The sequence below is a fragment of the Aspergillus alliaceus genome (genome assembly GCF_009176365.1).
Source record: "Aspergillus alliaceus strain CBS 536.65 unplaced genomic scaffold BDW43scaffold_44, whole genome shotgun sequence".
Lineage (NCBI taxonomy): Eukaryota > Fungi > Ascomycota > Eurotiomycetes > Eurotiales > Aspergillaceae > Aspergillus > Aspergillus alliaceus.
The window spans coordinates 283,669-304,325 of record NW_022474727.1 but is presented as its reverse complement, the minus strand read 5'-3'; the positions used below and the strand labels follow the sequence as shown (position 1 = coordinate 304,325).

At 47.4% G+C, this 20,657-nt stretch overlaps 5 protein-coding genes across 5 annotated transcripts; 3 read left to right on the top strand and 2 right to left on the bottom strand.

The window, feature by feature from the left end:
* Positions 1-830: 830 nt before the first annotated feature.
* On the top strand, positions 831-3,322 carry BDW43DRAFT_167943 (uncharacterized protein). Its single transcript, XM_032038695.1, has 2 exons — positions 831-2,160; positions 2,219-3,322. The coding sequence occupies exons 1-2, from the start codon at positions 1,290-1,292 to the stop codon at positions 3,124-3,126; spliced, it is 1,779 nt and encodes a 592-aa protein (XP_031897158.1). The 5' UTR covers positions 831-1,289; the 3' UTR covers positions 3,127-3,322.
* A 3,521-nt stretch (positions 3,323-6,843) lies between these two features.
* Positions 6,844-9,540, bottom strand: BDW43DRAFT_314189 (uncharacterized protein; the record flags this gene model as incomplete). Its single annotated transcript, XM_032047752.1, has 1 exon — positions 6,844-9,540. One exon carries the CDS (start codon positions 9,538-9,540, stop codon positions 6,844-6,846), a length of 2,697 nt encoding a protein of 898 aa, XP_031897157.1.
* Positions 9,541-11,725: 2,185 nt separating this feature from the next.
* Positions 11,726-13,161, bottom strand: BDW43DRAFT_302579 (methionine adenosyltransferase; the record flags this gene model as incomplete). Its single annotated transcript, XM_032045267.1, has 5 exons — positions 11,726-12,046; positions 12,118-12,255; positions 12,319-12,598; positions 12,678-12,721; positions 12,796-13,161. 5 exons carry the CDS (start codon positions 13,159-13,161, stop codon positions 11,726-11,728), a joined length of 1,149 nt encoding a protein of 382 aa, XP_031897156.1.
* Positions 13,162-14,523: 1,362 nt separating this feature from the next.
* BDW43DRAFT_321604 (Carboxylesterase family-domain-containing protein) lies at positions 14,524-16,892 on the top strand (the record flags this gene model as incomplete). Its single annotated transcript, XM_032049369.1, has 3 exons — positions 14,524-14,682; positions 14,742-15,272; positions 15,336-16,892. 3 exons carry the CDS (start codon positions 14,524-14,526, stop codon positions 16,845-16,847), a joined length of 2,202 nt encoding a protein of 733 aa, XP_031897155.1. The 3' UTR covers positions 16,848-16,892.
* A 1,089-nt stretch (positions 16,893-17,981) lies between these two features.
* On the top strand, positions 17,982-19,620 carry BDW43DRAFT_302577 (major facilitator superfamily domain-containing protein; the record flags this gene model as incomplete). Its single annotated transcript, XM_032045266.1, has 6 exons — positions 17,982-18,003; positions 18,080-18,325; positions 18,380-18,667; positions 18,732-19,232; positions 19,309-19,464; positions 19,523-19,620. 6 exons carry the CDS (start codon positions 17,982-17,984, stop codon positions 19,618-19,620), a joined length of 1,311 nt encoding a protein of 436 aa, XP_031897154.1.
* Positions 19,621-20,657: the final 1,037 nt, after the last annotated feature.

Genomic DNA, 20,657 nt, shown 5'->3' with positions numbered 1-20,657 from the left:
GGAATGCATGATGGAACACATAGTATGTTTATATAGATAGATCGCGATCAATTAGATGAACCCAAGGTTTGCTGCTCCCTATTGCCTTCCCAACGGTCAGCCTAGTTGAACCGTCGCTCTGCTGCCCGCTACTGGCTGCGGCCAGCGGGCGTATCAGTGTCCCTTCAAGTTGCGGTATAGTGTTGACATTTTGGGTATGCGCCGCCTCTCGGTAATTTTAGCCGCTGCCCTGCCGCTCTAACGTTCTCCGACTGATCCATATAAGCCCAGCCGGTCTCCCTGAAAGGACGCACCCTCCTCTTCACTTTTCCCTCCCCTCTTCGTCGCGCTTGATGCGCTGTCCCCCCTCTGAATGATACCGCGTCATCCATAGATTGGCTTTTTAGATAAGGTTCCCGCGCTTCCTGCCTTTGGCTCAAAGAGTCGCCGAAGCCTCATCTGGCTAGATCTTCAAAATCCTCGGGCTCCGACCTCAATTCATTGTCAATACCTCTTTCAGTGGAGTGGTCTGGATCCATGGAAGTAAAGCTAAAACTTCTGGTTTATCTCCCTCGTCCTGTGGCGATGTGAAGCTGGCATGAAAGGAATCAACACTCCATTTTTGATATCTCAACATCTTTTCGGAGTCTCAGTTTCTCTTTCTCGGTCTCCCCCTCATTTTTCCACTCTAACCTGGGGAGGGCTTTCACCTGAGATGGGAATAACAGCCACGTAACCACTCCGTGCTAGAGACAGCGCCTATTCTCCACCCGCAAAGTCAGCCTGGCCCCTTTGTTGATACTATTGCAGCATTGTACCCCAACCAATTTGGGACAGCCTCGGCGCAATGTACCACCCTGCCCAAGTCCATCATGCCAACCAGCCAATCGCGAAAATACCGCACACCTTGTGGTATGACGTGGTTCGCCCCCTAATAGTAGGCGTAGGGTCTTCTATACCGTTAAGAGGTCCTTCGATGCCAACAATTAGATGAGGATATCTTTAGAGCAGGGCAGTTAAGGAAGATGAACCTAACAGCTTATTTCCTAATCCATATTTGGCGAGTTATAGGCCGATTCAAGAGTCTCAGATGTCACTCGGAGAAAAGTCCCGAACTCGCTATCTAAAGCTCCCAGCACTAAGCAGAATCACGTGTTACACTACGCTAAACTCGGCAACCGTGGTGCCATTTCCCCACAATTACTCTCATCCGTGTAATCGCCCTATAGTCAACTTGTTGATCTAGGTTATCGTTTGCTCATCATCTTCTTGTCTAATTCCCCTTTTCAAGTGCACAGAAAATATTACTGATGGTCATCACTGAACCGGGGTCGTCATCCCCTGAGAGTGACAAACGGCCGTTGGTATTGCTTCGATCGGCGACTCCCTCAGACAGCAGCCCGTCGAAGGCTCTCCCAGAGGCCCCTGTTGAGAGTCTCTCACTACCGGAATGGAATACTAGTAAAGACTCGGTGGCTTGGTTTACACAACTTCGAAAGGTTATAAAGAGTATCATTTACAGGTACTGTTCCGTTCTGCAGAAGGCTCTAGAGGTCTTCGAGGTTAGCAATGCTACCGCGTACAGCCATTACCATTCTTTGCAATCTTTCCTGCAAGCGACGTGGAATAGATGGCTGGAGTTTAACCAAAGGAAGAGCATCACCTCCTCTTTTCTTTCATCTTGTATTTTTCACGATGACTTTCTCCAGTGCCTATCTTGGATGAGGACACCCCACAAGGCGAGCAAAAGGCTACTTGGAGAAATGGCTACGTTACGCACATCGGTCCGCTCTTTAGTGAACGAAATGTCCTCGGTACGGGGTCTCATCAACGATGCTTTAGCGCGTTTGGAAGAAATGAACGAAGGCCATGACATGGTTCCTTTCATTGATCTGCGACCCCCAGTCGCTTTTAACAACTTAACTCCAGATGCGACCGATGCCACGAGTTCTGATATTAAGGAACATCGTGTTTTGGACGATGCACCAACTGGAGACAATGAATCCAGCTCGAGTGTCGGCGAGGATGTCGACCCAGATGAGCAAATTCTCGCCGAAGGAGGAATCAAAGACTGGGAGGACCTGTCAGCGAATGGATTCGACCCACTCTGGGTTGAAGGCAATTACCCTGGGGATATACCTGAAGTAATTGCTGAATACTTAGGGTCTGAGGAGCGCAATAGTGAGTTCTATTTTCTGTAAATGGGAAATCTGCCAACATTTCTGACCGAGACGCGTAGAGTCTATCCAGATGGTCGGCTCGAATAGAAGCATTTTCTGGTTATTTGGACTAAATGACATGGTAAAGGTTATCGACGATCCGGCGTGTCTTCTACAAGATGAAGTGGTTCTTGTCCCTCTGGGGACTCACCCGGTAGGCTTCTTGCTGAACCAGTATGTATACGAACAGAAGATTCCTGGGTATATTTTCAAGAGGTACGAGAGGTTCTTCACGTTCCCTCCGCCATCGTTCTCATCTACAGTCGTTGCTTTCCCGCTATTCAATATACCTTCTCAAGTCACAAACGACATCACTCGCCGCAGGATTCCCGCGCTGTACCCCCTTTATCGCCCGCAAACGTTGCCAGAGACAGTCCTATGCTTAAATATGAAACACCATAAAAGTACAGAAAAATTAGAAGCCCAGCTGAGAAATCAGTTACGGGATAACCTAGATCCTGAAAGCGGCGCGTTTCTCTTCAGGGGGTTGACATGTCCAGCTGCGTGCTTATCGATGACTTTCTTTTTGCCCGTAATTTCAAGTACTAGTTTTGATAACGAATTCGGTCCCGGACTCTATGCCACACACGATCTTGGCATCGCGCTTGATTACGCTGGATTAAACGGAGCTGTAATGGTATTCAAGGACACTGACTTCCGAGGGATTTCTGTCTGGAACCCGGATAAAGAACAGTGGAGGATTTTGACGGCATCTTGGTTGCAGATCCCCTTAGTTGATCTCCAAATGCCTGATGAGCATAAGGAGGCAGACGTGATACAGGGACCATTGTCAGCCGATCCATCCATGGCCAAGAAGCAGAAACGGTTCCCCAACCAGGGAGACAAAACTCAGATTGCATGTGTTAGTTATGAAAGCTGTAAGCGACTCGCTGCTTCGCTGATTGCTATAATATATCTTACGAGTTAGTCTATATCTACATAAGCTGAGGCTAGAAATCAATTGATTGATAGTCTCCACAAGCAAGGATGACAAAAATTCAGCTTGAAAAGAGGAATACCGTAAGGTGCAAAGGTCCGGTTTCCTATTTTTCGCCATCTTCTTAGCAGCGAAGATAGCTACGGCTTAAATCTAGCCATGATAGCAGTCCGTGCAAAGTAACGGGTTTGAGAGTTTGACATGAGCTATGTCAACCACTGCTCGCCACTCACCGCACCTGGGCTCATCCCACTCGCTGTGGTTACGCGTCTCAAGGGCGGCCTTTTCGCCTACTAAAATAATAACGGCAATAGACTTGGTGTCTGTTGTTCTTAGCTCGGTAGGAGTATTGAACATGAGCAACAGATTAACCAGTGTCAGGAACAGAAACAAGAGATTATGGTCTTGCGTGGAAGGAAGCCCATGGTCGTGGGAATTAACTCATGTAATGCCAAGACGGATATTGGCTAGCAGGACTCCTAGAACAGCCGCGGAAGTAGCCATTTTCCGCCGTCTGTTAACTATCGAAATAGTTAAACAGAGTTAAATATATTACTACAGATAGTTTTATGGTGACACTAGACTTTAACGGCATATATCACCATAAACAGTGGTATAATTCTAATGCACTAGATAAATATTATATATTGTAGTATCTCCCAAGGAATACTCTACAGATCTAGTTAAACTTAATTAGATATAACTAACACTTCTATCAGCATATAGACACTATCTATTAAGTTTCTTTCGTGTCGATTAGAGGAGTACAGACAGCTGTCAGTGAACGGCTGTTCTACCCGGAGCCACCGCCTGGTGCCTCAACCCATCCGGTTCATTCCCCTTTTCACGCTGCAGCAACAGAGTCGCCGACAGGCCATATGAAGTATTTACACTTGCTTCATTAGCTTTGGAGAGGTCCACATCCTCCTGGCCACTATTCCATTAATTATGCTCCTAGCTATGGAGGGATTTTGTCTGCTGTCTTTCTATGGAAAGAATTTATAGGCTCCGTATAAAAGCAACCGCTGGTATCTCAACTTTCGAGGATGTATCCCCTCCAGATACATTTTATGAGCTTCTCTTGCTCTGACTGACATAATTTTAGACACTTGGGAATATAGGGTCTATGATCTCCGCAAGGACACGCACTCTCCATCCTGTATTAGTTCGGATAATCTGTCCTCCCACCTCCCTGCCCATTACCCCCCAAGAAGCCATCCGTTGGCCCACCAGACTCATCTCGCTTCAAGAATTTGCACAGTCCACCAGCAAATAACACACAATGTCGCACCTCCTTCTCTTTGCCTTTTTCCTGTGTGCTACACTAGAGTTAATGAATTCTGTTAACTTAGTACGCATGTAACGCTTGAATCTGTAGATGGTGGATATGGTTGGTCTAGTATTCGGAACCAGATATCAGACAGGCGTCCTTACCTTTCCCGTTTCCCTTCCCACGTCGCTTCACAGTCTTCCCCCCGCATAAAATCCTCTGCAATATATTCTGTCCTACATTTCCCATCAACACCTTCAAGCCATATAATCCCCCTTTCTCACACAACTCGCCGAATTCACGATTCCCAATCACTACCCCTGATCTTGCTCCTAAACCCCGTCATGATTTTCCCTTGAGCACTCCTAAGTGCCAAACACAAAAATACCCCTACCCTGCACGGCCTCCAGCTGAAGCTTGTGTATGTGCCAGTACAAATACTCGTCATGTTTAATACAGGACTCGCAAAAGTCTCAGGCACAAGGATTATCTACACCACTTCCCAGTGAAACCACATCTGCAGAGCGTCAAAGACAGCACATTCTCCGCACATGAGCCAGCATCCAAAAGTCCAAGCTGAGATTTAAACTCACCTAGTCATTTCCAAACGACCAGCGAAGACGCCACAACAGGTGGCTTTTTGTCTATCCTTAGTACCCCTAGTTCAGAAGATAAGTGACGAAGTTCCGATTGATCAAAAACGCCAACTGTCGTACGCTGGAATCAATGCAGCCGACCTCGAGCAACAGCCAACCTCATCAAAGCGAACGATATAGGAGTCTGAAGTCTAGACCCCCAAGCAACTTTGACCTTTTCCTATATTAGAAGGTCCATTTATCACCCCATGTGCTCAATTTTTGAAAGCACCATTCAATTCACAGCTGCAATTTCTGTTATGATTATATCAAGGTGCACTATCACGTCGTACGCTTGATCATACAACATGCGGCACTGGGAGCCATCCGCCGCCACTCATCCGACAAATCCGCATGAGATCACCTAGCCTCACTCAGCATGTCAGCAACCCGCGTGATCCTGCTTCCTCCACCGGTTTTCCCTAGCTCCAAAGATCTATTCCAGCACCCAGCGCGTAACGAGTTCAACCACGACTCTCTTTGAAGTGAGGCGGGAGAAAGATAAACAAGGGGTGGGAGATATGGCAGAGTGCATTTGCTTTGATCGCTTGATGGCAGTTATTCGCGGTGGCCGGAGACACCCAGCACTGCCGTGACTATCTGCCTATCCTACATTTCCATGTGCTCTTTACGTATGACGCACAGCTTCCTATGCAAGGGGGCTGTATTGGTTTCGTAAATAAGGAAAGTTCCCCATCAAGTATTGAAAAAAACAGAAAAGAAGAAAAAAAAAAAGAAAAAAGGTACGGACCGTAGATGCCAAAACCACTTTCATGAATTTATAATCGACAACTGTTTCCTAGAGACTATTCTGCACCACCTGTAGGCCTAGTCTAGATGTCGCGCAGATAATGGAAGTATTCCTCGAGTCCGCACCTATCCCGCGATTCCATGATTGGCGTGATTGGAGGCAGCTTTTAAGCATTTATATTGAACAATCAAAGACGACATGCATAAATATAATGAACATCCTGAAATCCGCCTTTCCGGACCATTAGTTTGTCTGTTCTTCCCTCGACGGATTGGTTCAGCTCTATATCATAACATCTGCGAATCAAAAGGCCACGCAGGATTTAGTTCAAGCCGTTCATCCTCACTATATGCATGCTTCTGTATGAACGCCTCATATGCCTTGGGTAGAATTTGTTTGACCATGTCAAACTGATAGTGGCTTCCCAATACTCGAGCATGAAAATATTGCTCTCCGACCATTTTCCGAGCCTCACGCATCAGCTCAACGGGAGACGCTGCACCTATACTGCCCAATTCAATTGTGTGAAGCGTTTTGTTGTGGATGACAGTGGGGTTTGTTCGTTTCTCTGGCAAGTTTTTGGAATACCAATCCAATTTTCTTGCTGTCGTTTTGCTTAGAGCGCTAAATATGTGGCTTCTCCATCAACAAGGTTCCGAGCAAGGAGCAGAAACTGAAAAGAAACCGTCCGGCGATATTCAAGAGCTTTGAATAATAGATGGTCTCTCGTATGTATCAAATGCCTGTACAGAGATACGAGCGACATATTGGTGAATAACAAGATAGGCTTACGATTGGCCACGGGGTCGGGCCTATCAAAAAAAGAACGAACACTGGCCAATTTGGTCGTTCTAATAGCCCCTCCAATGGTGGAACAACTCCATATCCACAGACATCTGCATACAATGGCCTAGGATCAAGCTTCAAGGAATCGTATTTAAAGTAACTAATTTTGGTTCACGTGTGATATTAGTCGGTCGCTAAGAAAAGAGGAGTCAGAGATCATCCCACTAACTAATAAGTCAGTCTCAAAGACATTGCCCTGCTCACATTTAACGCCACTCTACATCAGCGAGAGATCTGCGTGGCTGAGTGGCAGGTCTGGCCCCTAGCAGCGCGCGTATTGTATCTACGGACTTTGAGTATCGAATAGAACACAGGTAATCAGCAGAGATCTGGTCCATAATCTTGCCCGATTTCCGCAGGCGCCAGAGTTTAGCGATGGCCTCCTCCACATCCCACTTATTGTACCCCGCGAGCAGCATTGATGCTGCGAGGTACTGAGAGGGCTTTCGATGGTAGTGAGACCTTAGCTTGTTAGGGGGTTCAATATGTAGGATGCGAGATCGGGCAATCGCATCCGAGACGTCGCCGAAGGTGTCCCGATCGTATTCTCGAGCTGTAGAAGCCAGGGTCCAGGACTCAATATTAGTGAGTTTATAAAGGCCAAGGACCTTTGTGTACTGGTTGACCATAGTATTCATATGCAGGTACACCAGGAGCTCCCTTCGTAGGGCAACCTTTTGCTCATGGCTTAGCTGGTCCTTGTTATACATACGCCACCGACCCCACAGCGCTTTGTGTTCTGGGGCCTCTAGGCGAGGCTTGGCCCTCAAGTATCGATTGATAAGGTATCGCATTGAGCCGGGAGCAACCAGTCCTCGGCTAGTCGCTCCATATCCCCCAGTTGCTTCTGGGTAATCCTCGTCAATAACACCTGGATGACGTTGCTCCCACGCCAGGATATCCGGATGGGTCCCATCGGTAGAGTCCGCACTGAACCGTTTTCGATCCCGCTTAGGGTGGGGATCGGAGGGTGGTATGGTGTGAAGTTTATCAAAGTTGGTTTGATAATCATGCAGGCTGTAACCGGTTCTCCGCCAAAACTTCTCTTGTGACTCCCGATCGCTAAATACTGGAGAGGATCCATAAAATGCGGTTATGTTAGCTGGGAGACACAATCGATTCATTTCAGCGGAAATTTGCGTTGTGAGCTTACGATACTCGCGCGAGGTATCCTGACTAGCATCTTCTGGAAGGGTTGTTGGCTCTTCGCAGAGCTCTGTGACTGTCGCCGCCGAAAAGAGGCCTCCCGCGTGACGTTGTGAGTGTGACCACACAAACCCAAAGGATTCTTCATTTCGCTTGGCAGCTGCCATAACCACTGGCCTAAGCTGTGCTCCTTGGAACTCGACTGTCTCAACCCAATGGCCGGAGTCGCATGAGGTCATATAAATGGTTAATTTAACATTAGGGTGCTTAGCAAGAATGGAGGTGATGTGTTCAGGGCGAATAACAGCATTTCCGATATTCTCTCCACTGTCGAACGGAGAAATACCAACGAGGAGCCCACCATTAGTGTCGTAGTCCCCATGTGAAAATATCATGATTAAAACTCTGTCTCTGCATAGAGCAGCGTCTCTGACCGTTCGTTCCAAGCGATTCAGAAAGAAGTCACGAAGGCCTGGACCTTTTGGCCCAATAGTCACTCGATCACGGACCCTTGGAAGCAGGGCATCATCGAGAACAACTTTGCGTTCCTCGAAAGGATCTCCATGAATGAATCCTGTGGCCCATTTTGTTTGCACAGGTTTGAGTACTGATCTGTCGCCCTCGATGTCTTCCATAGTGACCTTATTTTCCCGCCCATACTTATCCAGGAGATAATCAGGCTCTAGGCAAGTTATCCATTCCTGTGTTTTTCCCATTCCTTCTAGAACGCCGAGCCAGAGATAAAAATCCGAAACCATCCACCCATCGCCCAGCGATGGACTCGCGGCATTCTGATCATTGGGCCCTTCATCGACTCCGAGTACAGCGACAACCCGAGTATTCTTCGTCACGTTCGGAGCACTACGTGTGTCTCTTGTAGGAACAACTGGAGAAATCTGGAGGTTCTTCCTCACTGCCTCTGCAAGTTCCTTGCATGCTTGGTCTGCCTTGTTGATGTCACCGTTGAACTTTTCCAGTGCGCCCGTAGCGTCCTTACGGTCCACGCCATGCTTTCGCATCAGATGTCTTGCATCATACTCGTTCCTGGCCTCTTGCAAGGTGTGGCCATATCCCTTGTCAATGATATCTTGGATGGTATCTCTTGGGATTGGCTTCCATTGGCGCATCACAGCGACATTGACACTCCCGAGTCCTTCTTTCTGCGCGGCCTCAAATAAGGCCCAATTCTCATTTCCGGGTATTCCCTCCTTTTGCTGGATCCGGCTCACTTCATCTGGCCCCAGAAGCAAGAAATACGCGGTTTGTGCGAGTGTCGCTACTTTTTCTGATATCTGGCCAGCTGTCCGGGCGGAGAGAACCATTTCGATTACCGATACTTCGGGTCGCAAATGTTGGCTTGCGATATGTTGACCGCAGCCGGTAACAAAACGAAACGCTGCAGCTGTTGCAGCCTGTCTTGTAACGATTTCTTGGGCTAGCAAGCGTTCCAGCGCATGTAAAATGTTGTCAGGGGGCACTGTGTGCGGGAGTACACGTTCGGCGGCTGCCTTGTCTATCTGGATAAGGCAACGAAGATGGGAGAGAGTCTGGAATCGTCTCGATTTATGGCGATACAGCCCTACTTCCTTGCATTTCAAAAATATGGCGTAATAGTCATCATCGTTAACAGCAGGATTGATCTTTCGAAGGCCTCGAATAACGCCTTTCAAGACTCCTTGAGGAAGTTGGGTTAATTCCTTCGCTTCGTTCAGGATCCCTTCATCAATCTTCTCTCTCCCAATCATTTTGCGGAACATGATGAACGGCTCAGTTAGGGGTCTGGGGTTATAGGATCTCAGGTAGTAGTAGGTGTGGTTGTAGGAAATCAGCCCGCCAGGGAAGGTGCTGAAAGGGGGATTGATACAGAACATAAGTCGAATGAAAGATAAATTCAAGAAGAATAAAATAAAATAAAATAAAATGGGATGTGTAACAACACTCTTGTCCGAATTTTGTTGATAATATAAACTCATGGTGAATGAAAGAGTGTATAATAGTTACTGTCACAAGTTCCGCAATAAAGTAAAAAAAGGCGGATCCTGACATCACTCACTGAAATGAAACCGGAAATAAGTTCCTTGTAATGATTGATTGATTCTACATCTGCATAGTAGTAAATATAGCCAGGTAGGGGCTTTAGGAAGACAGTTAAAGCAATAAGTGGCGGGTGTGGCTGATAGATTTGTTTTATCTTATTCAGGCAATACCGAATTTTTTGGCTAGATATTGTGCTAAAAAAAAGAACGTGTAATATATTGTGGCGGATTTCAGCTATAAGCAGTTCGTGACCGTTTAACACAGAACCCTTAGATTATGCAGCAAATCCGACACCCAAAAGGTATATATATAAATTGTGGGTCTCGCCGACTGAACCTCACTGCTCCCTACACTTAAGCTGCTTTTTATTTATTTATTTATTTATTCAATTGAAATGGAGAAAAAAAAAAAAAGAAAAAAAGAACCAATGGCATTATCATGGTCCTCTATGATATCTAAAGCCCCCTTTAAGAAAGTTATCTGTCCAATATCCACCCCCCAAAGCACACACTCCGCCAAATTCTCCTTCCGCTCTCCGTCGCTCTACACGTTTGAAGAACTCACCCAATGGTCATGGCAAACCTGGCTCAGACTTGTAGTAGGCAACGGTACAATCTTATCGGTCATATGTACCCGAACGTAGGCGTTTTCTTTCTCACTAACATTATCCTCACTCAACAAAGTGCGTTTCGTTCGTTCGAGGATAATCCGGCCACGCATCGGCATTGCGGACGAAGTCTGCCAGACGCGATCCGCCACCCGATGTGTTAGAGAGAGATGGGGATCGTATTTCAGATCCCCATTATTTCCAGTGCAGTTAGGAACGGGGCAATGTCCCCATCATAAACACTAGCTCTCCCAGCGCCAAAAATTCTTCATTTGGTGGATTCGGCAGGATACGGGGGCTATAAGAGGAATTGGAGAACTTACAGACTGAAAAACATAGTGCCGACCGTAGGACTGGAATGTAGCAGAGCGGCTGTGGTATTCAGCCAAAGCCGGCCCACAGTGGTGGCATAAGGTAAACCCCGGGCATATTCAAAGGTCGGAGATCTATTAGAACGCGCGCCCGCGTGTGCATGCTTTTTACCTCGAAAAACATCCGGATCTAGGTCAAAATCTGCAGAAAACCACCACTTCTGGGTGCTCCAAAGTAAGCGATCAATCAAGACACAAGCTTCATATGCTATCATGCCCTTATGGTTGACTTCTCCACTAGCTACAATCTTTGACGGTCCTCATACTAGAGAGAACAAACGGGATTATGTGGTGCTTAATAAATACGGCCTCTCTGAAGAGGACATGTCACTCCGATTCCAACCTCCCTTACGGCTCCTAGTGATGTTTCTAGGATTTTACAAACCTTGACACGGATATTTGCCCTTCGGAATCAACATCCCAAGTCGAATGCCAGGTTGAGAGGGTCGAAATCAGGCAGCATGATGAGAATAGATCGAAAGAGGGGACCAGGGTATGGAAATATTAGGTGCCGTACAAAACGCTTGAGGTGAGCTGCTGGCTCGGGAAATACGTTATGTAGACTGGAAGGGAAATTGCGCAACTCGACCTCTGCGGTGTCCCGTAATCTGCCCGCGCCCGCTATACATCGGGGGACATTTGGGTCAAATATATATGCGATATTGTCTTCTGGATCAAGCAGGGAATCTACTTCGTCTGTAGATGGCTAAGGGCTTAGTAGCTTGCGCAAAAGCACATAGGCCCAATACGGAGAACATTGGCAGTAACAGTAGCAACCTTCATATTCGGTTGAAACAATCCAGCGAAATGTATCAAGCAAGGAAACTTTTTTCTAGGTCTATCCGCATGCCGAATGTGGACAACCATTGGTATGTAAGCTAGTATAAATCCGATCGGCGCCAAGAGACAAGAGATGGACAAAAGACCCTACAGCACCAAGTCGCAGGGTTGCTCCCAAGGGAAATCCTGGTTAGTAAAGTGGCCGTTCTTGGCAGTCTGGTAGTAGATTGGGTCAATCAACCCTAGTGCTTTCGCAATCGCTGCCGGCCTGAGATCAAAGTTCTTGAGTATAATCTTCTTTAGCTGCTCCGTGGTGTGTTGACTGGTGCCAAAGGTGTCGATGAAGATACACAAGGGCTCTGCTATGCCGATGGAGTAAGATAGCTGGACGAGACACCGGTGCGCGAGCCCGTGATGAACGATTGATTTGGCGACCCACCGCGCCATATAGGCCGCAGATCGATCGACCTGCATTTCGCTCAAAACGGATTAGAAAGAGATCTCCACAATCAGGGGCCTGACAGAATGAAGGGACATGCCTGGCGAAAATCCTTCCCGGAAAAAGCGCCGCCCCCATGGGCGCCCCACCCCCCGTAGGTGTCAACGACAATCTTGCGTCCAGTCACACCAGCAAATTTACCCGACGGTGTGACTCCGACGTCTCCGGTAGGCTGGATCTGGTGACAGATATCTTCTGTGAGTTTTAAAAGAGCGGGTGGATTTTAGGCACCATGACCTACATGATAGACGGTCCGGTCATCCAGATATTTCGATGGAATTGACTTGTGGACAATTTTGTTAATTATATCCTGCCGTAGCCTTTCTACCGTCACATCCGGCGTATGCTGGGCGGTAATAACAACGTTATGGACTCGAAGAGGTATCATCCTTCCCTGGTTCTCCATATACTCCACGGTAACCTGTGCCTTGGTGTCCGGTCGAAGCCATGGAAGGATGCCCTTGATGCTGGCCGCTTTCAGATCACGGGAGATTCGGTGCGCCAGATCAAGGGTCAACGGTCTGAATGCTACTTGTTATCTTTGCTCATACGGTCTCGAATTCCATTGGGAGGGGGGGTTGGGGTGGGGTGGAAACTCACAGTAATTGGGGGGTCTCATCCGTTGCGTATCCAAAGGCCATCCCCTAGAATATAGAGACAGAATTGCCACTTGTCAATTCTCTTGTAAGGAGGAGAAGCATAGACGGAATTTTTTTACCTGGTCACCGGCCGCTTCATTCTCAGACGGCTCGACGCAAGAAGAAATGTCGGGCGTTGAGCGACATTCCACATAGTCCATAATTTGGCACGTGTGGTAGTCTAACTCCTGGTCCGGGCTGCTGTACCCGATGTCCCTCAAGACCAAGCGAACAATGGCGTCAATATTCAACAGAGCGATGGAGTGGACGACGCCAAACACAATCACTAATCCGGGCCGTACAGCGACCTCTATAGCGACCTTGCTCAGGGGATCATGCTTGAGACATTCGTCGAGAATGGCATCGGCGACCTGGTCACATATTTTGTCCGGGTGGCCTTCGCCTACAGACTCGGACGTGAAGAGAAAGGTGGATTCGGGCTTCATATTGTCCGTGTTTCTGTCGATTGCGCTTTGACTAAGATATTAGGAACGATCTAGATGATGAAACAGATACTCTTATAGGTTTCCAAAGTGTATACCGTTTCTCGTCCCTTTGTTCATCCTCATGAGCGTCAGACCTTGCGACATCTCTCAGCGGAGCATAAGCGTTCCGCTCGATCTCAGTACTACCCATAAATAAGTTTTGCGATCTAAACAGGACGAATTGTAGGGGCAGTGCGCGAGTGATGATACTTTGACACCGGAAATGGAAGTACCTGGAATAAAGTTTCACAGTCATGCCTTTTTTCACGCTGATTGATGGATGTCACTCCGTCCCATACTCCGTGTGATTACCACGGGATGCGTCGATTGTGCAATGCTTTACGTCGATGGAGAGAGATGTCATTAGAATAGCGGAGGGAGAATTTGATTTGCTCAGTCCATGCGTCAACCGGTACCGGCACCCTAGGATTCAGCAGAGTGTAGTTCGTTAATCGAAGCGACTATATTTGGAGTCCCATGGACCGGTAGAAGAGTTAATATTATCTTGCGAAGATCTGTCATAGGTCTCTTCACCTAAAATTCTCTGGGACGACCCTTGACTAAGACTTCTTGGAAGACCCAGAAAGAGTACGGTAGACAAGTCAGGTCTGGCGCTCTGCACAATCGGTATACTACGGCACATGCTCAGGGATCCACACCTGCCCTTAACCCAAAAAGATTCCCTTATAGCGACCGAGACGCATGCGGATAATTACCTGCCGATCCACGGTCAGCGCAAGCCTAGTGAAAAGAAGCAATACGGACCATTGTTCCCGGGAAGCGGAGCGGTCCTTGACGTGATGGGATTGCGTGACATCCAGGCATTTCGGAGACTGAATCCGGTCAGGTTGAACTGATTTACTGCGCTGAGCCTTCTACAGATTGGCAAATATACCGCTGCTTCTAGACCCTCTGACGGGGTCACGGAAGACAGCGGATCCTCGTACGCGAATTAGCGCTGCTGGGACGTCATGCTCAGTCGATATCTCTGTAATAATACCAAGCAGTATAATTGATACGAGACTAATCCTTGTAAGGCCCCTCCGGAATACGCTGGGGGTTCGATGCTTTTATCGTCCACACATTGTAAGTAGGGTTACATCCCAATAGTCATGATATCATAGAAAGGGTTCCAACTCAGTTCCATATAGCGCCAGGATCACTGAGCTCCCAGGAATTATCCTTTACAGATGACGTACCATATTGCTACAGCTGTCCAAGATACCGCGTTGCTTCACACTCCTTCATTCGAAATGCTGTCATTTAGCACCAATCGTATATGAGTTTTGAAAGAGTCGAAAATTTGCCCTCTCCTCGGCAGATATGTACCGAAAGGACAACCATATCAGACACCAACCCATATTGAAGACACAATGCGGGTACTTCGCCGTTGTTCTAGTACAATGGTTACTTTTTGCGCTGGAAGGATCCGCTAGGATCCCGATATCGCCAGCCTTCTCTGTGCTCGTGGACAATACTCTAGTAACTGCACCCGCTCTTGAATCGTATACCATGCTCTTCTGACTGTCTTATTTGCGCAGGAACCGACTGTTGTAGAATCCAATCCTTCTTATCTTTTGCTGCGCGAAGCCCAAACGCAGATACAGGCCGCTGCAGCTTGCGACACGCTGGGAGAGGTTCTGGCAAGTGCCAGAGATGTGCCTTTCTTCCAGCCTTTGCTTTTGTCACACCTAAGAACTATGGAAGACGCAGATTTTCATTTAGTGTGGTTGCAAGGGAGCGGTGCAAACTGCGTAGCATACAGTCTTCGGGATAATTCCACCTTGAGCGTTGAATGCAACCGCCGCATCCGTGCTCTCTGTACCAATACTGCAGAATATCAGGCTGGCGTCGACCTTCAGCCTACTGGCCGCCATGTGTTTGTCGATACATCCCAAGGATATATTAAGGGGTTCCGAGACCGCTTGACGGCGCGATTCCAGGGCATCCCTTACGCACAACCCCCGGTAGGCGAGCGTCGACTGAAGAACCCAGAAAAACTGCACATGCTGCTGCCCGGGAGAGAAAGGAAATTGGTGTATGATGCTACAAAGTTCAAGGCCCTCTGTCCGGTACATTGCCAGATCTAGAGTATAATGCGAGCAAGGAGTTCCCGGAACTGACGTTTGAAATAGCAAGACATGGCCCCTAATGCTACGCCGGATCTCCCAGATCCCAACTACCCTATATCCGAGGATTGCCTGTATCTCAACGTTTACACCCCAATGCTCCCCGAGAGCGATTCCTCCGACTTGTTACCTGTGATGTTCTGGATCCATGGGGGCTCAAACTATTATGGCGGATCATCTCTGCCTTTCTATCTTGGAATGAACGTTGCAACTCGCCGACCGTTGGTGGTGGTCTCTATAAACTATCGCCTTGGTGCTTTGGGATTCCTCTCTGATCCGTCTGGGTCGCCGGATATCGGGAGCAACCAAGCTATGCGCGATCAGCTGATGGCACTGGAGTGGGTCCGTGAGCATATTAAATCATTTGGTGGCGATCCTGAACGGGTGACGATTTTTGGTGAGTCTTCAGGAGGCAGCGCGGTGATGTCCCTCCTCCAGACAACATCTGCGAAACACTTATTCACCCGTGCCATTATTCAGTCTGGGAGTACATTTTCGGGATGGCAAAGGCCCCATGTGCAGGCCGAGCTCACGCGGATGTTTCTAGAACTGGCCGGATGCAATGACATGCATTGCGTTAAATACAATCGGTCGACATCACAGGTCCTAGAATACCAAGGCCAGTTATTTTCCAAGGCCCAAGAGGTGTTTCCCCGCGGCGAGGTCAACTTTATCGAACCACTTAGGGCCTTTATTGATGGAGACCTGATTACGGAGGACTGGAGTACTGCGCTGGAGAACGGTCGTTACCATATGGTGCCAACCCTTGTCACGTATACTAAGGATGAATTCGGCTTGTGCTTGCAGGCCAATGAGACATTTAAGGACAAACCTGCCAATTACTCGGCGGCAGTTCAGTTCTTGGCCACCTTTCTCCTGGGCGAGGAGCGCACCACAAAAGTGCTGGACACCCCGGATCTGGGGTTCAACCGGTCATTGATCAATGCGCCTGATGTGACCAACCCGTTGGTCCAATTCACCACAGATATCGGTTATCGATGTAGTAGTGAGGTCTATGCGGGCCTTCTGGAGAGGCACAACCGCGATGTATGGGAAATTTCGTGGGATATCGGTCTGCCTCAATTCCTTGGGGGATTAATCTGTGGCAATGGTACAAACCGTGCCTGCCACGCCGCTGAACTTCCTCTTCTTTTCGGTTCGGGAAATTATGCCAATATTAGCAGTGGTATACTCGCCTCTGTCAACTACTTCCAGCAAGCTCGGAACACACTTGACCTGTATGGCAACTTCGTGCATGATGGGGTATTGAAGATCAATGCAACCCACTATCCACGGCGTGCTGGAAACACAGTTCGGAATGTTCTCCATTGGAACGATAGCCCTCGGTCAATACCAGGGGGCGTCCACTGGGAGATCTGTCAGAAGATGGAAGAAATGAGCTTATATGATCGGTTGTATTATCCATACCTGCACGCCGCTGTCCACGCGTATACGAGGGAAGGTTACAGTCCACCACAACATCCCATAATGGCTGAACCCTTTGATAAGGATCTTTAGAATACTTGATAGGCATATTTTACAATGATCAACTATATCTCACAGTACAAATGGCCCGGTTGAGCACTGTAGACAAATTTGTATAAGCTGCATAGTTGGCCCTCTCCATGGACTAGGCACTTATAGGCTTGACATAAACTTGTTGTGACCCCGTGTATACTTCACTGTATCCTAGTTTTAGAATTATAATCCTTTCTCCCTACTCTGCTGATACCGTTAGCTGCACAGGGTTTGGGCCAATTGTAATACAAGAAAAAGCAAGAAACAAATCAATAAAACAGAGAGTACTATGCGAAAATCGTAACTAACTCAAGTATTATGCAATTATTGTAAGCTCATCTGCTGCACAGGCTTTTACTAGGTATTCCGGGGCTTTGGATAATTCGTTGCTCAATCATCTATCTACTCCTTGCGCCGCCCCCGTCAACTAGGAGCGAGCTTAAACTAAAAGTCTGCGCACACCTCAATTCGGTTTCAGTTTTGTAAATCGCTCCGGGACTGGCTCGAAAGAATGGTAAAAGCCGATCTGCTTCATAAATTTAGTGTTCTTTTATGGGGGATATGCCCCTCACTTCCAGACAATTTCTTGGGGTAACCTCTGCCAAAGGAAGAAGACGCCCATTGCCATGTCGCAAAGGCATGGACTAAGAGTACGTCTTAATCTCTACCAAATCCCGTACTCGACTGGGCGAGTCTGGCTTTGGCGTCCTTAATTGACATTTAAAGTTGTCAGCCTGATATGATGGGGAACAATGGAACCAGCTACTTTTTCCCGTTACTAAAACCCAGCCTGGAATGGCGAAATTTGTTAACCATATCGCATTGAAACGTTCATAGTGAGATTACTCTCATATTCTTGGTTTCACTAGGAGACAGATGTTCGGATAGTTTACCAAGTATGCGGGGCCATTTCCGTTTGCGTCCTTGAAGAATGTAACAAAAGGCTACATTCCACAAGGCTCCTTGACATTTTAACCCCCTCCCCGCCGATAAACCAAAGCCTTGAAGCACAAGGATCCATAAAGAGGCTTGAAATTGAGAACAATGAGCGCTCCGCTTTCGTTGGATCATGATACACGCGGTACGCCATGGAACCATTCCTGGAGATCATCTAAGGAGTTTACCTTATGCACTATGTCTATGGCGCTCTTCACCGGTATGTGACTGAACCTAATTGTTGAGAATTCGAAAGTTGGCAGTTTTAATGTGAAGGATCCTCCACACTGCGGCAGATGAGCTCCTTTTTGCGTTTATGGTGCCCTTGCTTCCGTACGTCTTCGAGCAGCGCATTGAGATTAGCGTATCTCGTGTTCAGACATACACATCAATGTTCCTGGCAGAAGGCGCTTTCGTCTCCCTCGTAACCAGCCCTCTGGTTGGGAATATGGCGGACCGGACAGAGTCCAAGAAAGTTTTGCTGCTTGGGTTGCTGGTGTTGACGCTTGTCAGTGTCTCGGGCCTTGCGCTCACGAAGTCGCGTATGTCGCCTCGTTCCTGAAATTTTGCTCTCATACTCACCGACCAAATGATAGTGGTCGGGCTTTTTGTTGGCCGATTCTTCCAGAGCTTTACCAGTAACGCCCTTTGGATTGTGGGCGTGGCGACCATGGCCGAGAGTATCGGAAGTGAGCATATGGGCAAGATTGCAGGGCTAAGCTCAACTCTAACTGCTGCGGGAACATGTGCGGGTCCAGTGCTTGCTGGGTTTCTCTTCGGACTTGGTGGGTACTGGGTTGCATGGGCGGGGGCAGTTTTCTTCCTGGTCGTGGATATCATTATGCGACTTGTGTTGATCGACAACCCCAAAGCACCACAAGAGAGTTAAGCGTCACCCATACGCGGACAGAGAAAACACGCTTAACTAACGGATGTATGCCCTACCAGCTCAACGAACACATGATGAACCCGGAGGCACTGAGGAGTCTTGTTTGCTAGATGAACTGCCTACCCTAGTCGAAGAAGAGAACGGATGGCATTTCTATGTCTGTCTATTTCGCCAACCTCAGTTTGCGACAGGCATCATCTGCTACTCCGTATTCGCCCTATATATCGCCAGCTTTCAAGCTACCATTCCTGTGCATTCATGGGAGACCTTTGGATGGGGTGTTTTCCCGGCTGGTCTCTTACTTGCCTCCATTCAAGGGCCGGGAATGATGCTAGCGCCCCTAGTTGGGTACTGGAAGGACCGCTGGGGATCGCGGATGCCCACAACGATTGGGTTCTTCTCCATAGCACCGTTTCTTTTGCTCTCGGGGGCTGCGGGTGACGAACGCTTTCCATGGCTTACTGGTGGAATTATAGGCAAGGCGTTCTATGTTACCTCTGTGGCCACAGCTGGGTGCTTGATGTGTTTACTAAGTGGGGTAGGGACAATGGAAGCGACCGGTAAGTCATCTGCAACTCCTTCCGAACTGACTACAATGTTAACAAACATCGGATGTAGACACAGTCGACAGGTTAGAAGACAGTCACCCGGGCATCTTTGGGATGTATGGAGGTTACTCTCGGGCTGTCGCAATTACTAGCATGAGTTGGACTGCGGGCCTGTTGATTGGACCCCTATTGGCAGGATTTGTGGTGCAGAGGTTTGGTTACTTCGAGCTACAGTGTGTACTAGGTATGCTTTCCTGCCCGAGGATAAATTCATCCCTAGATTTGTGTTTAATGCAACATAGCGACCATATCTATCTCGAGTGGCATAATTGCTGCCATTTACCTCAGCCCCAGCCCTATGGTGAAGTCACCTGATGAAAACGAGGAAGGAAACAGATGACACGATCACAGTAGTTCTTGGGACCTTTAATTCTATTTTGGAAGGTCGAAGCTGGGAGAACATGTATAAACGAAAGCCACTATAGGCCTAAAACCGCGGTATTACCTATATCATAGACATAATGGGGTTAGGCAAAACCATTAAGCTAAAAAGGCCGATATATTGAACTTCTTGTTTGATATGCCGAACCACCACCTATATATGATGTTATCGTAACAACATACCGCTCCTTACCTTGTCCGCATCCAGATTACAGGCATCTCATATTTTATAGGACACACTATGATCTGCAGGTTTTTAGATCAGATCCTGAGTGTAAAGGATAATTCCTGGGCCCCCGTGATTCAGGTACTTATTAAATGCGGATGTAAATAGCAGAATCAGTGATAAAATAACTAGTAGATAAAGATAACTATCTCAGGTATTTAAGAACTGAGCACTTACCAAACAAAGCTGTCATGTGACTATTCAATATATCACTGATAAGCTATATCATGTCAGCACTATAATTAGAATGTATCAGTGATATAATATAGCCTGCCAGTGACATAATAGAAAGAAATATACAAGGACATTTATTCATCTACTTAGTTTACTTCTTTATAATCAATTGCAACTGTTACTATAGAGTTACCTTTAGTATCAGGACTAGTATTCAACTCATTTGTACTCTTCTAACTATCAAGTATATATACTTAATAGGCCTGGCCTTTAGACTTGAGCTATTCACAGATTAGTTATTGTCTTCAATCAGACCTTGGATTATATCACCCCTCGGCATTACTGTCTCTTGTTACTGAAACATAGTGGATTCTATCGTTCAGGTTTGGCCCTCGCTACACAAGTGCAGTTAACTGGTCGCAGAGCTCCTGCCCGAATGCCCAGGTATAACACAATAATATAACCCTTTGTATATAGGGTAGTTCTTGTCTAAATCCTTAAATCTTGCCTTATTTAGATTTCTCTACAAGAGCTTGTAGAATAGCTTCAGTTTGATGCTGCTTCTTAAAAAGAGAGCCAGTACAGCATACAAGTCC

What these genes read in the sequence shown, in the direction of transcription:
- BDW43DRAFT_167943 (XM_032038695.1), top strand. Translation starts at nt 1,290, where the DNA reads ATGGTCATCACTGAACCGGGGTCGTCATCCCCTGAGAGTGACAAACGG. An exon ending in AGGGTCTGAGGAGCGCAATA is followed by an intron (nt 2,161 to 2,218) that starts GTGAGTTCTATT and finishes CGAGACGCGTAG; the next exon opens with AGTCTATCCAGATGGTCGGC.